Consider the following 16273-nt stretch of genomic DNA (forward strand, 5'->3'; position numbering starts at 1 on the left):
CCTCTCTTCTTAGGGAACTACAGCCCCTTTCTTCTGCCACCAAAAGTCAATCATGCTCTGACAAGACCTTTGGATACCTCTGTAAATGCTCTTGCATCCAGTAAGACTTCTCACACTAGAGAAGAGCCAGTCTCAGAGCTGCAGAGGTGTCATGTTCCTGCACTTGTATCATCAAAAGAGAAGACTGGGTGTTTTTTTCCAAGCCTGACTTGTTCTCCTTGCTCAAGACAGGTGTGACACCATGCATGTGATATCAACACACCACTGACTCAGCCTCTGCGGAAGTGGAATGATACTGTAAAACCAGTCCTCACAGGACCATCAAGAGGACTTTATGCCAGCTTATTTATTCCACAGGCATTTTAGTGCTGCTGCTTTACTTTTGCATTTGAGAGCCAATCAAAGATTAAAGATTTTTTTAGAAAAAATAGTTTCTAGAAAAATACTGTTCTTAAGCACCCCTTATGCTGAAAAATGATACCTGTGTGTTAGTCAACCTGTTTCATCTGGGTTTTACTACAGAGTCCCCCACTTCTGCATACCATGGATGGATTATCAGGATCAAGCATAACACCAGGAACAGGAGCCAGCTAAAATAAAGTGTTAAGGTTCTTATGAGAAACAGAACACAAATGGCCTGGTTAAGCAGCCTGTCACCGTGCAAGCTTTGTTGCCTAGCATTGTGCCACCCACCACAGTTGGGACTTTACAGACTTCAGAGATATTTAATCTCTCAGACTGAATAAAGCCTGTCTGTCCAGCCTGTACAAATAGAGGGAACTTATGGGGTACAAATCCAGTCAGTCTGCAGTACCCTTAAAAAAATTTAACTGAGAACTGCACTCTGTCCAAAGGTTACTTGGTGAAATACTTTGGCAAATAAATCACTAGTGATAACTATGTACCAAGAAGCAAAGCTGCCCGAGGGATGCCAAAGCATCAGCATAAAAGAATCACTACTGCAGATTTGTTTTTTCAACCCCAACTTGAGATGCCATCAAGTTTAACTTTCATATCCCACCAGAAGAGGACAAATAATTGCAAGGGCTGGCAGAGCAGTGTTAACCAGCTGGTGCTGAAGCAGCCTGCCCTGGACTGGTTTTTCCCAAAAAGAGCAGCCCCTGGCCTGTGTAAGAATAAGTCTGGATCAGCGTGATTCAGCAGCCATCAGCTACTTGCCACAGGACTGCTGCAGCCTGGCAGTAACACAGAACAAGGTGACAGAGGCACTGACAGGGAAGAGTAATTTTCATTTGCATAGCCCTCCATTAACAGAAGAGTAGAAGGCAAATGAAATCAGGTGACATTTTTAGCACCATATTCCCCTTTTCTGATGCTTCTCATTATATATTTATAGCAAATCTCTTTTCCTTTCAAAGGTGAAGAAATGCAGCAACAGTGTAAGTTTAGGTTGGATTGTCACCCAGTGGCAGAAAAGGAGAGAGCAACAAAAACTTGGATTCCAAACTATCAATGCACTAAATCACATAGCTGCTGAAGCAACTCCTTTAGTTCTTCAAGATGCAAAACCTCTTATTTAAAATCATAGTATGCTTTGGGTTGGAAGGGACCTCAAATATCATCAGGGACATTTCCTGTGAGACTGGCTTGTTCAGAACTCCATCCAGACTGGCCTTGAACACTTCCAAGGGTGGGGCATCTACAACTACTCTGAGTAAAATGTTCCAGTCTCTGCTCTGTGATCCTGCCAGGCACAGAGGTGAGACTGACAGGCTGTAGTCCTCCAGGTCTTCCTCTCTCTCTCTCTCTTTTTTTTTTTTTTTTTTTTTTTTTTTTTTTTTTTTTTTTTTTTTTTAATGAGGGTTATTTTCCCCTTTACTAGTTGGTGGGAGATGAACTGGACTATCGCAACTCCAGAAATACAATGGATAGTGAGTTAGCTCTTTCATCCATCAGTTCTCTCAGGACCTGCAGATGCATTTTAACAGGTCCTGTGCACCTTCACATTCCTCAAATAATCTAAAACATGATCTTCAACAGTGTTTCTTCAGTCTCCCAGGCCCTGCCTTTCCCTCCTGAAATTTATGCAGTGTGGCTGGAACACTTCCTTGCACAGACAGGCAGAACAGTCACTGAGCACCTCAGCCTTTGCCATGGCTCAGGTAATCAGGTCTCCCCTTTCCTTCCAGAGAGGGTCCTCACTTTTCCTAGTGTTCCATTTATCACCCACATACCTGCAGAAGCTTTTCTTGGTGTCCTTGATGTCCCTGGCCACATTTAATTGTCTCAGAGCTTTATCTCCTCTAACCTGATCCCAGGCTGCTTGGACAACGTCTCTGTATTCCTGCCAGGCTACGGCACCTTCTTCCACCCTCCATAGGCCTCCTTTTAGTGTCTGAGCTTGTCCAGGAGCTCCTTGTTCATCCACACAAAGGCCTCCTGGCATTTTTGCCCAACCTCCTCTCTACTGGAATACAACACTCCTCAGCCTGGAGGAGGCGATCCTTGAATATCAGCCAGCTTTCTTGGGCCCTTCTTCCCTCCAGGGCTTCCTTCCATGGTATTCTACCAAGCAGATCTCTCAAGGTGCCAAAGTGCCCTCCTGAAGTTCAGGGCAGCAAGTTTGCTCTACACCCTCCTCCCTGCCCTAAAAAACTTGAACTCCACTACCTCATGATCCCTCCAGCCAAGGCTGCCCTTGAGCTGCACATTCCCCCTCATTGTTGGTGAGCACAAGGTCCACCATAGCCCCCCTCCTCCCTGGCTTGTCTGTGAAACTGAGTTATTGTCTGGAATTGCTTTGTGCAGCCAGCCATTTCAGCCACAAAATGTAAGAGCACAGGCTTTCCTTTGCAATAGTTTGCAGCAAAGCATTCTCCATATTTAACAAGCAGAGTATCTGTTAACAGAGGAAGTCCCTGGAAATGCATCTATGGGCTACTGTTGCATTCCAAAAACTTCCTCCAAAGCCTTCCTCATCCACCAACAGGAGATTTTACAGGGGCTACTTGAGTCCACATCTATCTTCAAAAAACAATCTTCCCCAAAATCTTTACCAGTTCTTCATAAAAAAGACATTGAAGAGGATTCCTGCATTCCCTCTTCTCCCTGGAATGGTCACATAGATAATGAACAGGAGACTTTCTGGATCTGGTAAAACATGGAGGAACTACAAACAAACCTTTTCCGACCCACTGGAACTAGTCCTTAATAACATAGAAAATCCAACTTTCATTCATCATCTGACCCCAATGCTATATAGAAACACAGGAGTCCACAAGTAATAATCCAATTTGATTCTGCATGTTGATTAACAGTTAATTACAATGTCTGATGTTACTTACATGGGTTGGGACTGAAGAAACCCAATGGCACAACTAGATTCCTAGGCATGTCCTGGGTGTTGCTGCCTCTACCACAGCACCATGGTATAACATACACTGTAATCACTCCTGGACAGGAGGCACTAAAACATAAGTAAACACAAGCAAGCCACCCTCTTCCACCCAAATCACACACAATTAAATTCCATCCATCACAAATCCTTCCAGTGTAAGAGTATATACAGTTGCATTAAAGGCGACTGGATGATGTCTGTTCAAGATTATTCCAAACAAGGCTGGGCACAGGAAAATCAATGGATTTCCTTGGAGGAACAAAGAACTGAATGAAGATGCCTCACCAGAGTCCTCAGATATGAACAGGAATACAGGCCAACTCCAGAGCATGAGCAGTCAGCCAAGACAGAGAACAGGTACAGCAAGCTGTATCTCTTCCTATGGCCACAGTGCTCCTGCACTTTAACAGACTGTCACTTTTTGTCCTTGGTCACACATTGCCGCAAAGCACATGCTTCCTTTGCACATCTGGAGTAGTACAGGACAGTGGGACTTCATCATGGGCAGGCAATCAAACATGATGGAGATTGAGTCTGCCAATAAAGGGAGAGCGGAAGGATCCCAAGTAAAGGTATCCATTGTGTTCATGTGCCTCACTGATGTAAGCTACTGTCACTCCGTTGGGATCATGGAAGCTTCTTTTGTAGGATCCTGTCTCACTGAGTTCAACAACAAGGCTATATTTGGGTACAAACTTCATCACAGTTTCCTGACTCAGCAACTGAAAGAGAAGAAAAAAAAAGAAAATTAACAAAAGCTTTTGTTCTCCACAATCTCATCTCAGACATTTATATAGACAAAGACCACTGCACGCTCCTCTGAAGTAGCAGCTAAGAACACAAGGACACATTTTGAGTAAACACTCTTACACAGGGTTAACACAGTATCTGAAAAGCCAACTTGAGAAGAAACAAAAGGATCAGCAGAAGCTCACTCTACTCCAGAGGCAGGCTGAAAGGCTGCCCACGCAAGAGACAGCAGCTTGCTCTGGTGCAGCTGATGCCAAGCTCCCTACAGCGTCACTCAGAGCTCCTGCACTGCACCAGGAGAGAAAGGGACAGCACAGAGCTTGCTCAGCTGGAACAGAATCCTAAGCACTGCTTGCTGATTTTTATTTTTTTGAGGACAGAAGTATTTTCAAATCTTTGCATTGATTAAAAAGCACCATGCTGTTTCTTTAGCCCTTAAAAAAACACACTATACTTGCTCATCTTAAAGCGGGTTGACACAAAAACAGGCATAGTGAACCAGAACAAAATGTCACCTAACACCATTCACAATGTACACACTGTCTCCTAGGGTGCCTAGGGCAGTTATGGGAACAGCTCACACTTCCCAAATGCTCTTCAGACAACTGGTAATAAGTAGTTTAGGCACTTCAGGTGAAGTCTTCACATATCCAAATGTAGATCCTGTCTTGCTGCACGGTTAGAGATAGTCTCTTTTTCTTTCCTAAGATAAGATGGAAGGCAACTTAGGAGATGTGTACCTGCTACTTAAAGAAGCAAATGTTAGATTTTACTACCTATTAATATATAAGGGCTCTTCTACCAGGGGAAAGCAACAACAGTTTAAACCATAGCACCTAATGTTTTTTAAAATCTTCCTGTGAAGAGGAAGAAACAGGACAAAAAAATATTTATCACTTCCATTCCTCTAGTAAAGGTGTGGGGTTTTTTTTTAAAAAAAGTTCTTTTTAGTATTTTTTTTTACCTTAAATATCATCCTTTTAATCCATGGTTTTTCAGATAAAAAGTCCAACAAAGAAAATCCAGGATTGGGTCGCACAGCTGCCATAGCTACCCAATACCCTCCAGAGCTGCTTAACCTGATATTATCTGGAAGACCAGGCATATTCTCAACAAACATATCTGCTCCACCTTTCATCAGCCCAGACACATAATACCTGAAAGTTATAGACAATAGATTAGAACATCTTAACTCAATCAATTTAAATAAAAAATGAGAGTCTCAAGATTAAAAAAAAAAAAAAAAAATCCCATTATTTTGGTACAGGGAAATACAGTAGTGCCCCATACTTCTCCCCAAGAGAAAAGTCAGTTTACTCCACTGTGCTTAAGGAGCCTATGATGGAAAGATTATGCAACTAGGACGTTTACAGTGAAATAAAAAAATTAAGTATTGAGGAAGGTCATCTTTGTCATTTTTAACTAGGCATAACTAAAATGTAGGGTTTCTTTTGTCATTCCATTTGTTTATTTAAACAATCCCTACACAGATTTGTAATAATTCCAAAGTCATACTCACCTTCTGATCCTAGCCATGGTTGTCTCTTGCACCAGGACAAAGTCTTCTGCAGGAGAGAGCTGCACACCATTGGGAAACCTCAGCCCCACCATTAAGACTTTCACTTCTTTTGTCACTGTGTCATATTCAAGGAGGCTGAAATTAAATCATTTTTGAGTGAAGATTAATATTTTTGCATCTGAGTTTTCATTCTTCAGGCATTCCATCTTTACCCACATGCACCACATTTAAGTCAAGAAGGCAGAATAGCTAGGAAGCATTTGTTTATGAACACAAGAGAAATAACAAGGCACTTGAGACTGGCAGCATTCAATCCATCAGCGAAGGATTTGGGCTGAACACAATGCTAGCACCTTCACTTTTAAAACAAACATTCCATGCCACTCCTCTTGAAGGAAAACGGGGAATCTCATTCATTTTGCTGCAGGTCTCATTAGCAAAATCCACGCAATAACCTCAGCCTCCCCTGCGCAGTACAGTGTTTGCAAAGATGGGTTTATAAAAAGAAAAAATGTGAAGATCAAGGAAGTGGTGAAGTCCACTCTTACAACTGAGCTTACAGCAAGTTAAGTGCCTTGGGAAGAAGATACTTGCCGCCCATCATCTGTGCCTTCCATAACCAGGAACAAGTAGTCTTTTCTTTGCCATTTACTGCTGGAGTCAGTGAAGTAGATCTTTCTCCCATCCCTGGTCACTGTAAGATCGTTTACAAATGACAACTTCTGGCCTTCTATCAGTGTTTTGGTTGACACAAGCAGCTTCGTTTCACCTGGTTACAAAAAGAAGAAAAGAAAAAAAAGACACAATGCAGCCACACCAAAATGCATCTCTCTTCACTTTGTGTAGATCTGGGTTACAGGAAAGTGAAGAGCTTTTCAGTACCATAGTGAGATCAAGGCAGGAACAAAAGTAAAGCAAACAGGATGAAAGGTTTTATGTATCAATCTTCTTCCTTTCCTTTTATGAAAACCGAAACGGCTACAACAGAGCTCTATTCATGGATCCTAGACACCAATTTTAACAACAAAAACCATGTTAACACCAGAAGATAAGCCACTGGTAGCTCTGATTCAGACAGCCAGATACAGAGAGGAAGTGATTGATACAGGAAAATAGGCATCAATTTCTTGCATGACTCATTTCATCTAGACAGCTTCAAATCACTTGACAAAAAGACAGGCATTGTTTTGCTTACAGCATCTGGCAAAACTGCAAACGAAGCCCAGATTTGTCAGTTGAAGAAAACTTTGGAGCAGAAAAGTCATACCTGTATCAGGATCAACTTCATAGAGTCCATAATAAGCATCTGCTACAAACAGCGTGTTATTTGGCCCCACTCGCATGCCAAGTGGTCTTCCACACGTTGGCTCATCTTCACGGTCTCCTTAAGAAACAATTTTAGAACGGTTTTCCAAACAGAAATAAATACAAGGCATTCAGGGTACCTATACAGCTATGTTGGGTCTGAATGAGATGAAGAGCCCTCCCAGTGCTGTGCTTTACACAGGCAGCAAAAAGGTGTTTTGACTACTGCTGAGCAGGGCTGGCACAGCATCAGTGCTCTCTTCAACATTCTCCTCTTCAGCAGCCTGGGGGTGGGCAAGATCCTGGGAGGGGACACAGCCAGGATAGCTGGCCCAAACTGACCAAAGGGATATTCAATGCCACATGGTGTCAGCTGAAATATGAAAGCTAAGAAAAAGGAGGGGGAAGGGGAAGCAATTATTATTTACATTTGCCTTCCAAAACAAACTCTATACATGCTGCAGCCCTGCTTCCTGAGAAGCAGTCAGACATCACTGGCTGATGGAAAATAGAGAATAAAATATCTGAGGGTTTTTTTTTTCCCTTTGCTTGTACATGTGACCTTCACTTCAAACTGTGGCTTATAAAAACTCTATGGCACACACATTCATTAAATAAATTACTCCTACAATGATTCCTACTTTACTAAGTAGGAGTGAAGCAGATATCCCCAAGCTGTGTTTTCACCAGTCTAGAGATAATCATAGAATCTGCCAGGCTAGCAACTAACAGCTGCTCAAGTTAGGATAGAATCAGAAATTTGGATTTAACAAAATGCTTTTTCCCAGAAAGAATCAGTTTTACTGCAGGTTTAGGGGGTGTGTGTTTTTTTAATTAAATAATCTTTAGTTAAGAAAACCCTTTCTTTTTCTGGAAAGGTCCAACAGTGTCATGAAACTGCTAGTTTCTGAAGACAAAGACACTGAAGACTTCTACATGAGGAGGAAGGGGAGTTCTCCAAACCTGAAGAATTTAGATAAATTCAAGGAAATATTTGAGTCCTGAAGAGCTAAGAACTTAAGAACATCAGCACTCTGAAAAATTAGCAAGAGAAATTTTTGGAGAAGGCAGATGGCTACAATCTTTCCACTTTCCAATTGGAGGAGCACCAAAGTCCAGGCTCCTCTTACCACTTTGGCCCCAAAGAAAGAGGGCAGCACAACCTTCCCACCTCTCCCAAGCTGTTCAATTCCAGTGGAAATGTGTTCTTCACACCCACCCCCCACTCACATTCATGCCTAAATCCAGCTTCCCATTAGCTGACCTACCAAGGCTGTTCTACCTATCAGACAGCCAAGAGAGCATTGCCAAATCAGCCCAGGGGGTAATCATGTGAGCATCCACATAAAATTACATAGAATAAATGCTGAACATGTCAATGAGAGCTACTAGGGACAGCAACAGTTCCTAACCTTAATTTCTAACTGGCAATCAGCACAGGGCTGCTGTGGAAGCAGAAGCTCCTCAGGTGAGCTTCTGTATCATTATCACAAATAAAACTCTCATCAGTTCCAACACCAGACAGGCTTCTCAGAGTGCCCAGGCACTGCTGAGATAGACATCAAGCTCCCCATAGAGACGGTTCTGTAATAGATAAGCTGCTATCAGTTTTCCTCACCCAGTTCCAGAAATCCCATTAAATGAAGCAAATAATTCGTTCAGAAAGAGGTGTAGAATTGCACAAGAAATAACTGCAATTTACCACTGAGAAAACAAAAATACCATGACCAATGCAGGATCTCAGCTAAAACAAGTGCAGCCACAACTCCCACTGTGCTTACAAACAGAAGAAGGGAAATAGGTACAACAAAATGCAAGGCAAATTTACTTCCCCAAAAGTAGATGGGGAAAGTGATATTTATTTCCAAAAATCTCTAAGTAAGTTGCTATCCTTATGTCCTGGGTAACCCCAAAAATGTGTATTGTATTCCATACCTTCCCTACACCAACCTGCCCAAGATGACCACTGCCTCTTTGGAACCCAAAGCTCGAAGAGCTCGAAGAAGAATTGCAATGTTTTACCCCAGGCTCATGGGGGTGACCTGGGGTCCTGTTAAAAGAGAGGGAGCAGGCACACACAGCTCCTGTGTTCTCCCTAGGGCTTTGGAGCAGAAGCTGCAGCATTTTTCAGCCAGGCTGCCAAGAAAGTTGCCTGGGGCAGATTCTCTGAGTCAAGGCAGTGCAAGGTAGCCTGGCAGATTTGTTTATCTGCAGGCTTTGGAGAATTCTGTTACATCTTTTTGGCTGCTGTTGCCAGGGGCAGCCCGGTTTCTGAGCCAGGAAGGATGTTTCCTTCAGACCTTTTTTTGCTGCTGCCACCCACGACAGTTCCACCAGCACCATCCCTTCTTTCCAGGAGTCCCAGCCACTACCCCAGTCCCAGCTGCCACCATCAAGAGAGCTCCTGTCAGGTGGTGTGGAGCAGACAGATCAGCAGCATTTGACTGGTTTTGGATATAAACAGTTCTCCAGGATTCTTCTGTTTTGTCCTTGTTCCCTAGTGGCTGTTGTTTTGGCCCTCTGTTCTACTCTTCCTTTCAGTGCACATATTTTCATTCATACTTCACTGATACAAATACATTAATATTTCTGTTACAAATTTCTGCAGAGTAAGATATGCACTTGCAATCCAGACTGAACACAGTTTAACCAACACATGCCCTTGATCCAGACATTTTCAGGCACACTGTGCTCAGGAGCTGTGTCGTGGTTAGGGGGGAGGTGAAATTTTCCAGGGAGATGTGGGCAGTCCAATCAGTGATCAGCTTTTCTGCTAACACCTAGATTGGTCACTCAGAGGTTTAGACACGCCTCTGAGGACACAAAGAGTTAAAAGCAAGAGTCTGGGGAGCTCGGCCTCTTTTCGGATCCTGGTTCCAGCAGAGGGACATGTCAGGCCTCCTTCCCCTGCCCGGCCACGAGGCTGGGTGGGGGAGGGGAAACACGTGGTCGGCTCAGGTAAGCCGGAGCCCCCGGGGGGGGGTGGGGAGAAGAGAGGGGACAGGACTGGAACTGAGCTGCCCCGTCCAGGATGGAGGGGTGGAAAACTGTGGAAGTGCCTTCTGTGTGTGCTCACCCCCCTCCTCCCCCCCCAAACTCCGGGAGAAGGTGCCCAGCCACGTGGGGGTTTGCGGTGCCTCCGCCTGCACCCTGCCGAGAAGAAACTGTTAACCCTTGCTTGGCAGAAAGAAACTTTTCTTAGACATTGATTCTCATGACTGGTAGTTTTCAGAGAGAGGGAAGCGGCCTGGGACCGAGATGATAAAGCACGATTGGAAGGAACTCGATAGAAGAATGAGAAGAGTAGCCTTGGAGCTGGACTTTTCTTGCATAATGTCAGCCATAGACTGAACTTGAGTCTCTTTTGAACATAAACTGCATTTTTGGGTGGATGCAGCTGCCCTTGCTTTTGCTACAGTGACTGGCACTTGAAGAGTGGAGCGAGCAGAGAAAAGAGGGGGAGGGTGAGGTGGTGCCCTCTGCCCTCAGGGCAGACCTGCTCCTGGAACCCCGGCCCCTGGGTGAAAAGGGGAGAGCTCGGCATGCAGCATCCTTAAAAAGCCCTGTATGTAGTTGTGGCCTATGAGACAGCGGTGAGAGCGCTGGACATAGGAAAAAGAGAGTGTCACCTTAGCAGACTTCTCCGGGCGGTGCTATGGGTGACATGGAAACACATAAGGGGTGGACCCGTGTTTTCTGAGGAACAGTCTGTGGTGCGAGAGAGACTCCTCTCTCCCTTGCTGAATTGAAGATTAGTTTGTTTTTGAGTGGTGATTGTTTAATCTAAAACCCAAGAGTTGGTCTTTGAAGAGTGATAGGTGGGGAGGTAGAAACTGGGAGAAGAAATGTTCTAAGAAGTTTTTATTTCTGTCTCTGTGTGTGTTTAAGAGTATTTCTGTCCCTGTTCTTATGTAATTAATAAAGTTTTGGTAGGTTTTTTTGTTTTCAAGATTTAAGCCTGCTCTGCTCTGTTCCTGATCACATCCCACAGGAGTTGTTAGAGAAAAAACATATATTCATGGGTGCACTAACATCTGGCCAGTGCTAACCCATGACAAGCTGTCACTCACCACAAGGATCATGGCCAATTCTGGCTATTGTTTGTATTTCCCCATCTTCAATTTTGATAATCTTCCCATCAGCTGTCCCAGTAAACAGAACATCTGCAAAAACAATTTGTGTGCTTAGGTTGATCACAAAACAAGACTGGCAAACATCCTTCTCTTAGCATGAAGTAGGGAATAAGGAGACTTCAACACTTATCCACAGAAAACTTATTCCCAGTCAGGTTGATTATTTCACTCATAGGTCAGCTGTCCCTTGCAGGAAAGTTTCCATAAAGAATTTCCAATGAGAGTGATCAAACAAGGTAACATAAAAATCAATAGCTTCAGGTAATCCCTTTAGTATATTGTTAATAGATATAGGCAAAAGAGTGTAATCTGAGGAAGGAATTTACAGTAGCTTCTTACTGGGTAATGTAATTTCTTACACATATTTTACTCATAAACTAGAAGATAAAGTAGAAGGAAAATAAATTATATGGCACCTACTGAGCACCTCTTGCACTGAAGGATCTTTCAGTAAGGTTTAAAAGTAGCCTTACTACTAGCCTTACCCCTCCTTCAGGAGGCACAAGAAATAACCCCTGCACAATGCTGGGCTCCCACTATGAAGATGTCATGGCACTAGAAGGACAAGGTAAGTCATTAAGAAATTTCTCAGAGGTGGCATGGGTTGGCGACTTGGGAAGAACCCACCTGCCACGAGAGAATTCTTGCAAGAAGAATCCAAGCTTTAAGAGTGAATAATACGGAATATGAGGGAGTTATGAATATGGGATATGATACTGTGCAACACCATTAAAATGTAAATATGCTACTTATAAATGTGAGATTTATTTTCTGTCATAAAAGCAAAGTTGAACACCACAAAATTCAGCTCCCTCAGCAGCAATCAGCTTTAAAAGAATAGGTGGTAGCTTCTAAATATTAATTCCCAGTTAAGACCTAGCCAAATGAAAAATGGGACCACTTCCTCCAAATATAAGTAGCCCCTGGCTACATTGCTGATGCTCTCAGTTCTGGAAGACAGGGATTTTTAATCTAACAATAAGATTTATTTCGAACTCATGAAAGAGGAGAAAAACAGTATAGAGAACCTATGTTTTTCTGTATAACACAATTACTTTTAGAAAACATGTACATTGAAAATAACCACCTGAGTTTGTTAACTAAGAGGTCTACTGCTGAACAAACTCTTACCAATGGAACAACTTTTACAGAGCCTTCTTTAAAAGCTGGTTTTGTCAGTGCTTACCCCCAATATTGACAATGGACTCTGGTCCAACCAGCTGGTTTTCCCATAGCCGTTCAGCTTTTCGTAACTTGGTGTTGGGCTCTAAAATACCCGTCAGAAGGGGAGGCTCCTTCAAACTACAAAACAGGAGGACCACGTGATCCTTTGCACAAAACGCAAACATTCTTGAGCAACACATCTGATCATTTTTTCCCCTAGTCTGCCAACTCCTGCACACCTGACTTATGCTTTATATAAAGCATATTTCAAAAAGTGTCACAGTAGCTTGAGCACTTGGCCTTCAATGAAAATGCAGTTCTTGTCTCACAGAAGGCAAGAGTGCAATTATACATTGCACTGACAGCTTGGGTAGCAGAAAATCATTTTCTAGATTAATGATTAAAAAAAGTAATTCAGCTCCTTCAATGATCAGCAGGGACACATAACTGCACAAGATGGCTCAGAAACACACTGGGTGTGAATAATATTGCAATCACTCCCCAGTTTCTCAGTCCAGATAGAACCGGATATAACTGCACCGTTAACTCTTGTTTGCTGGAACAAAACAACAGACCACACAGGAAAAGTTATGCTTCCAGAACATTTGCTTAAAACAAAACAACCATTTACCTTATGGACTCAGGGTCTATAGGACAGTCCAGGAGAACAGTCACTCCAAGCAGTGGCACAGCCACAGACACAGCCAAAGTCAGGAAGGTAACACTGAACACCTTGCTGCTGTAAGTTCTGCCAAAACCAAAAAAGAAATAGGATTAACATTGTTTTCAGATACAACAGTCCTTGAAAAATCTGTAGCAGCCTCTTTTCTTCAGAAAAAGAAACGGTAACCACCATCCTCACCTTCAAGGTCATTTTGAACATATTAGGATGAGAGAAAGGTCTCAGGATACTGGCATAAAAGGCTAAACATTTTTATGTGAAGGTTTCATTCATGCCACAAGTTAAAGCTGACTAAAATAAAAACAAACAAAAGAAAAAAGCCAAACCAAAACAAACCACCTGAGAAACATGGTTTAGTTCGTTGGGGTTTGGTTGGGGGTTTTTTAACTTCATCTTTAGTTTTGGCAATGGTTTCTATCCAGCACAAGTTTTGAATAAAAATTTCCAGCAAAACAACAAACACAGAGGAAGCTAAATGAATGGCTGCTTAACTTAGTGAGCACTGGTTTGAAACTCAAGCCCCAGAACACAAAAGAAATTAAGTATTTTATCTTTACCCATTAAAACACAATAAAATAAGTAAACATTTCTTCCACGGGAGAAAACTGTATTTTGCTCCCTACAAGTTTTAGAGGAATCAATTAGGCATTTACAGAGAAAAGCAGACAGCCAAGCTCAACAAATCCTAGCCTTGATCTGGAAAAGCAGCATGTATAATGTTAGCTGTACTGAACCATTCACTGGCCCAGCCAGACAGGCTCCTTGCAGGATCAGTTAAATAAAGACAAACAGTGCCTGGTGGTTCTGCACTAATCCTTGGACCACTTCCAATGTTTTATCCTTTATTAGTCAATCATCCAGACATTAGGAAACATGAACCACTGCCCAGAGCACAAATATCCCAACTGGGGAGCTAAATACATGTGGTACTGATACCAGCATCAAGGTAACCTTTGTGATTATTAGCAAAAACAGCAAGGACAGAACTAGGAATTAGGATTTAGTCAGGATTTAAGCACTTCCTGCTTTAACAGTAAATGTGTTGAGGAAGCAAGATCCTCCCAGTCTGTGTCCCCTTGGATCTGGAATCGAGAGCAGGGTGTAAAGATAAAAGGCAATCCCCAAGTTTACGAAAAGACTTCAGCCTTTGGCCTGGTCTGTCCACTGTCCTAAAAGAGATGAAAGCTCAACAACATAAAAGTACTGTCAGCAAACACCTGACCACCTCTCTGGCAGCTGAGAACAGCTCACACAAAAGGAGCTAGAATGAACAGGAACAGAATGGGAATTCATGTATCAAAGCCAACCTAATTAAAGCTCCTAAAAGCATGATGTAAATAAGGATCATATTTCTGATCCTCAACCAAATTTGCAAGGAACTGACAACAAAGAAAAAAGGCAAGAAGAATAAGGTGACAAGCAAACTCACACTTCAAGCCGACAAATTGTAAGACCTAGTTTAGATACTGCTGAAACCACAAGAATTTAAATAAGACCTAAAAGCTTTACAAAAAATTAAACTAAAAAGTCATCTACTCAGAGTCCTTCTCAAAATACACAATATTGAATAGTGACAACTGTCAGTCACTGGAACGAATCACTGAGGTAAAGGTTCACCAACAGTGAAACAGAAAACCTTAGTCAATTGTGTCTCCTGCATGGGCTGCAGCCACAAATCTCGATAAAGCAACTTACCAGGACTCCAGCTATAATTACAGCAATTTAGTTTTTACTATGAACTAAAAAGTGAAGCCATTAAACCAGCTCTTGAATACAACAGTAGGCTGGCAAGCTGCTACCATGGATCACCATAGCCAGGCTGTCCCATACCCTTGGCAGAAGAGCCGCTGGGCTGGAGAGAAAAGCTTCTGCCCTCTAGAGTTTCTGGCATGGCTACCAGCCAGAAAACAGCCAGGCCCAGGAATTTCCTCCACTGTTTTCATACAGAACAGCCCCCTGTGAATACTCTGGGTCAGTTACAGAGCCCTAGAAATTCAACTGATTTGAACACCAGAAAAGGCCGAAGGCAGGAGGAGCAGTCTCTCAAGCTCAGAGAGGCTGATGCTCTCCTACAAAAACAGGACTGAGTGCAAGCCATCAGTCTTTCATTCAGAGGACTCCGAAGGGCAGAGATAAGAGTCTGCAAAGTACTCAAATCAGAAGAGATATAATAGATGGTGAACAAAAGTATTACAAGTCACCTTATGCAATGGAAAGGCAAAGCAAACACCACCACTTCCTTATAGCAGCTATTGCCTTTAGTCACAGTGAAGAGGGATTTTTTCATAAAATTCCCAGATTGAAAATTGTAAATAGATTTTTTTAACTTAGCCACAAACAGACTTCTATAAGGTCAGACACGTCTAGATGAGTCAAAAAACTGCAGATTACTCTATAAACTATTACCAAGACATAAAGACACAATTACACAGGACTTAATCACACCCACAATAAATCTGTACACGCAACAAAGGGATAACTGTTATTTCTAGCCTGGCAAAAGATGGAGAGGGAGATGGAGAAGAGATCTATCAAACCGATTTTTTTGCTGTTGTTATAAGCTGCTCCTGCCGGTCGGCAGAAGAGGTGACTAGGCGGTGTCCCAACTCCTCCCCACCGTCAGCCCCCTCCAGGAGGAGCAGGAGCACTGGGAGTACTCCCGGGCAGAGACACGCGGGTGCCCAGCACCAGCCAAGCCGGGAAACCGCAGCCTCGCTCCGCACGCCCGCAGAAGCCTCTCCCCACGCCCGGGGCAGGCCCCAAGCCCTTCCAGGCCCTCCCCGGGCACTCCGAGCTCGACCCGCCGCTTCTCCGGCCCGGCCGCGGCATGCGGGCGGTGCCTGTGCCCTCCCAGGGCCCTCCCGGGCAGCGCTCCTCGGGGCTGGGCCCAGCCTCAGCCTTACAGCCGCAGTCACGGCGGCCGCCTCGCCCGGACACCCACCTGCCCTCCTTGGCCTCCTGCGCCGGGCTGTCCTCGGTGATGACCTGCGGGCGGAGCGGCCGCCGCTGCCGCAGCCCCTCCGCCTCATTCATTCCGACCCCGATCCCGCAGCCACCGCCGCCGCGCACCGGAACCGCCCCTAGAGCCCGCCCCTAGAGCCCGCCCCTGGAGCCCGCCCCTGGAGCCCGTCCCTCCGGCCCGCCCCTGGAGCCCGCCCCTGGAGCCCGCCCCTGGAGCCCGCCCCTGGAGCCCGCCCCTGGAGCCCGCCCTTGGAGCCCGCCCCTCCGGCCCGCCCCTCCGGCCCGCCCCTCCGGCCCGCCCCTCCGGCCCGCCCCTCCGGCCCGCCCCTGGAGCCCGCCCCCGCCCCTCTACCCCAGGCCGCGCCCATCATCCCGGGCCGCGCCCATCATCCCGGGCCGCG

General features: G+C 44.4%; 1 protein-coding gene across 2 annotated transcripts; it reads right to left on the bottom strand.

The window, feature by feature from the left end:
- Positions 1 to 3242: 3242 nt before the first annotated feature.
- Positions 3243 to 16024, bottom strand: APMAP (adipocyte plasma membrane associated protein). 2 transcript variants are annotated; one of them, XM_063391254.1, is made up of 9 exons: positions 15853 to 16024; positions 12861 to 12977; positions 12252 to 12367; positions 11003 to 11095; positions 6895 to 7011; positions 6222 to 6396; positions 5628 to 5762; positions 5073 to 5265; positions 3243 to 4080 (listed from the first exon to the last, which is right to left on the bottom strand). In XM_063391254.1, exons 1-9 carry the CDS (start codon positions 15942 to 15944, stop codon positions 3871 to 3873), a joined length of 1248 nt encoding a protein of 415 aa, XP_063247324.1. In that variant the 5' UTR covers positions 15945 to 16024; the 3' UTR covers positions 3243 to 3870. The 2 variants fall into 2 exon arrangements, with proteins under 2 accessions (XP_063247324.1, XP_063247325.1); XM_063391255.1 differs by lacking the exon at positions 3243 to 4080 and adding an exon at positions 4113 to 4811.
- Between the last annotated feature and the right edge of the window lie 249 nt (positions 16025 to 16273).

This window comes from Prinia subflava, chromosome 2 (assembly GCF_021018805.1).
Source record: "Prinia subflava isolate CZ2003 ecotype Zambia chromosome 2, Cam_Psub_1.2, whole genome shotgun sequence".
Lineage (NCBI taxonomy): Eukaryota > Metazoa > Chordata > Aves > Passeriformes > Cisticolidae > Prinia > Prinia subflava.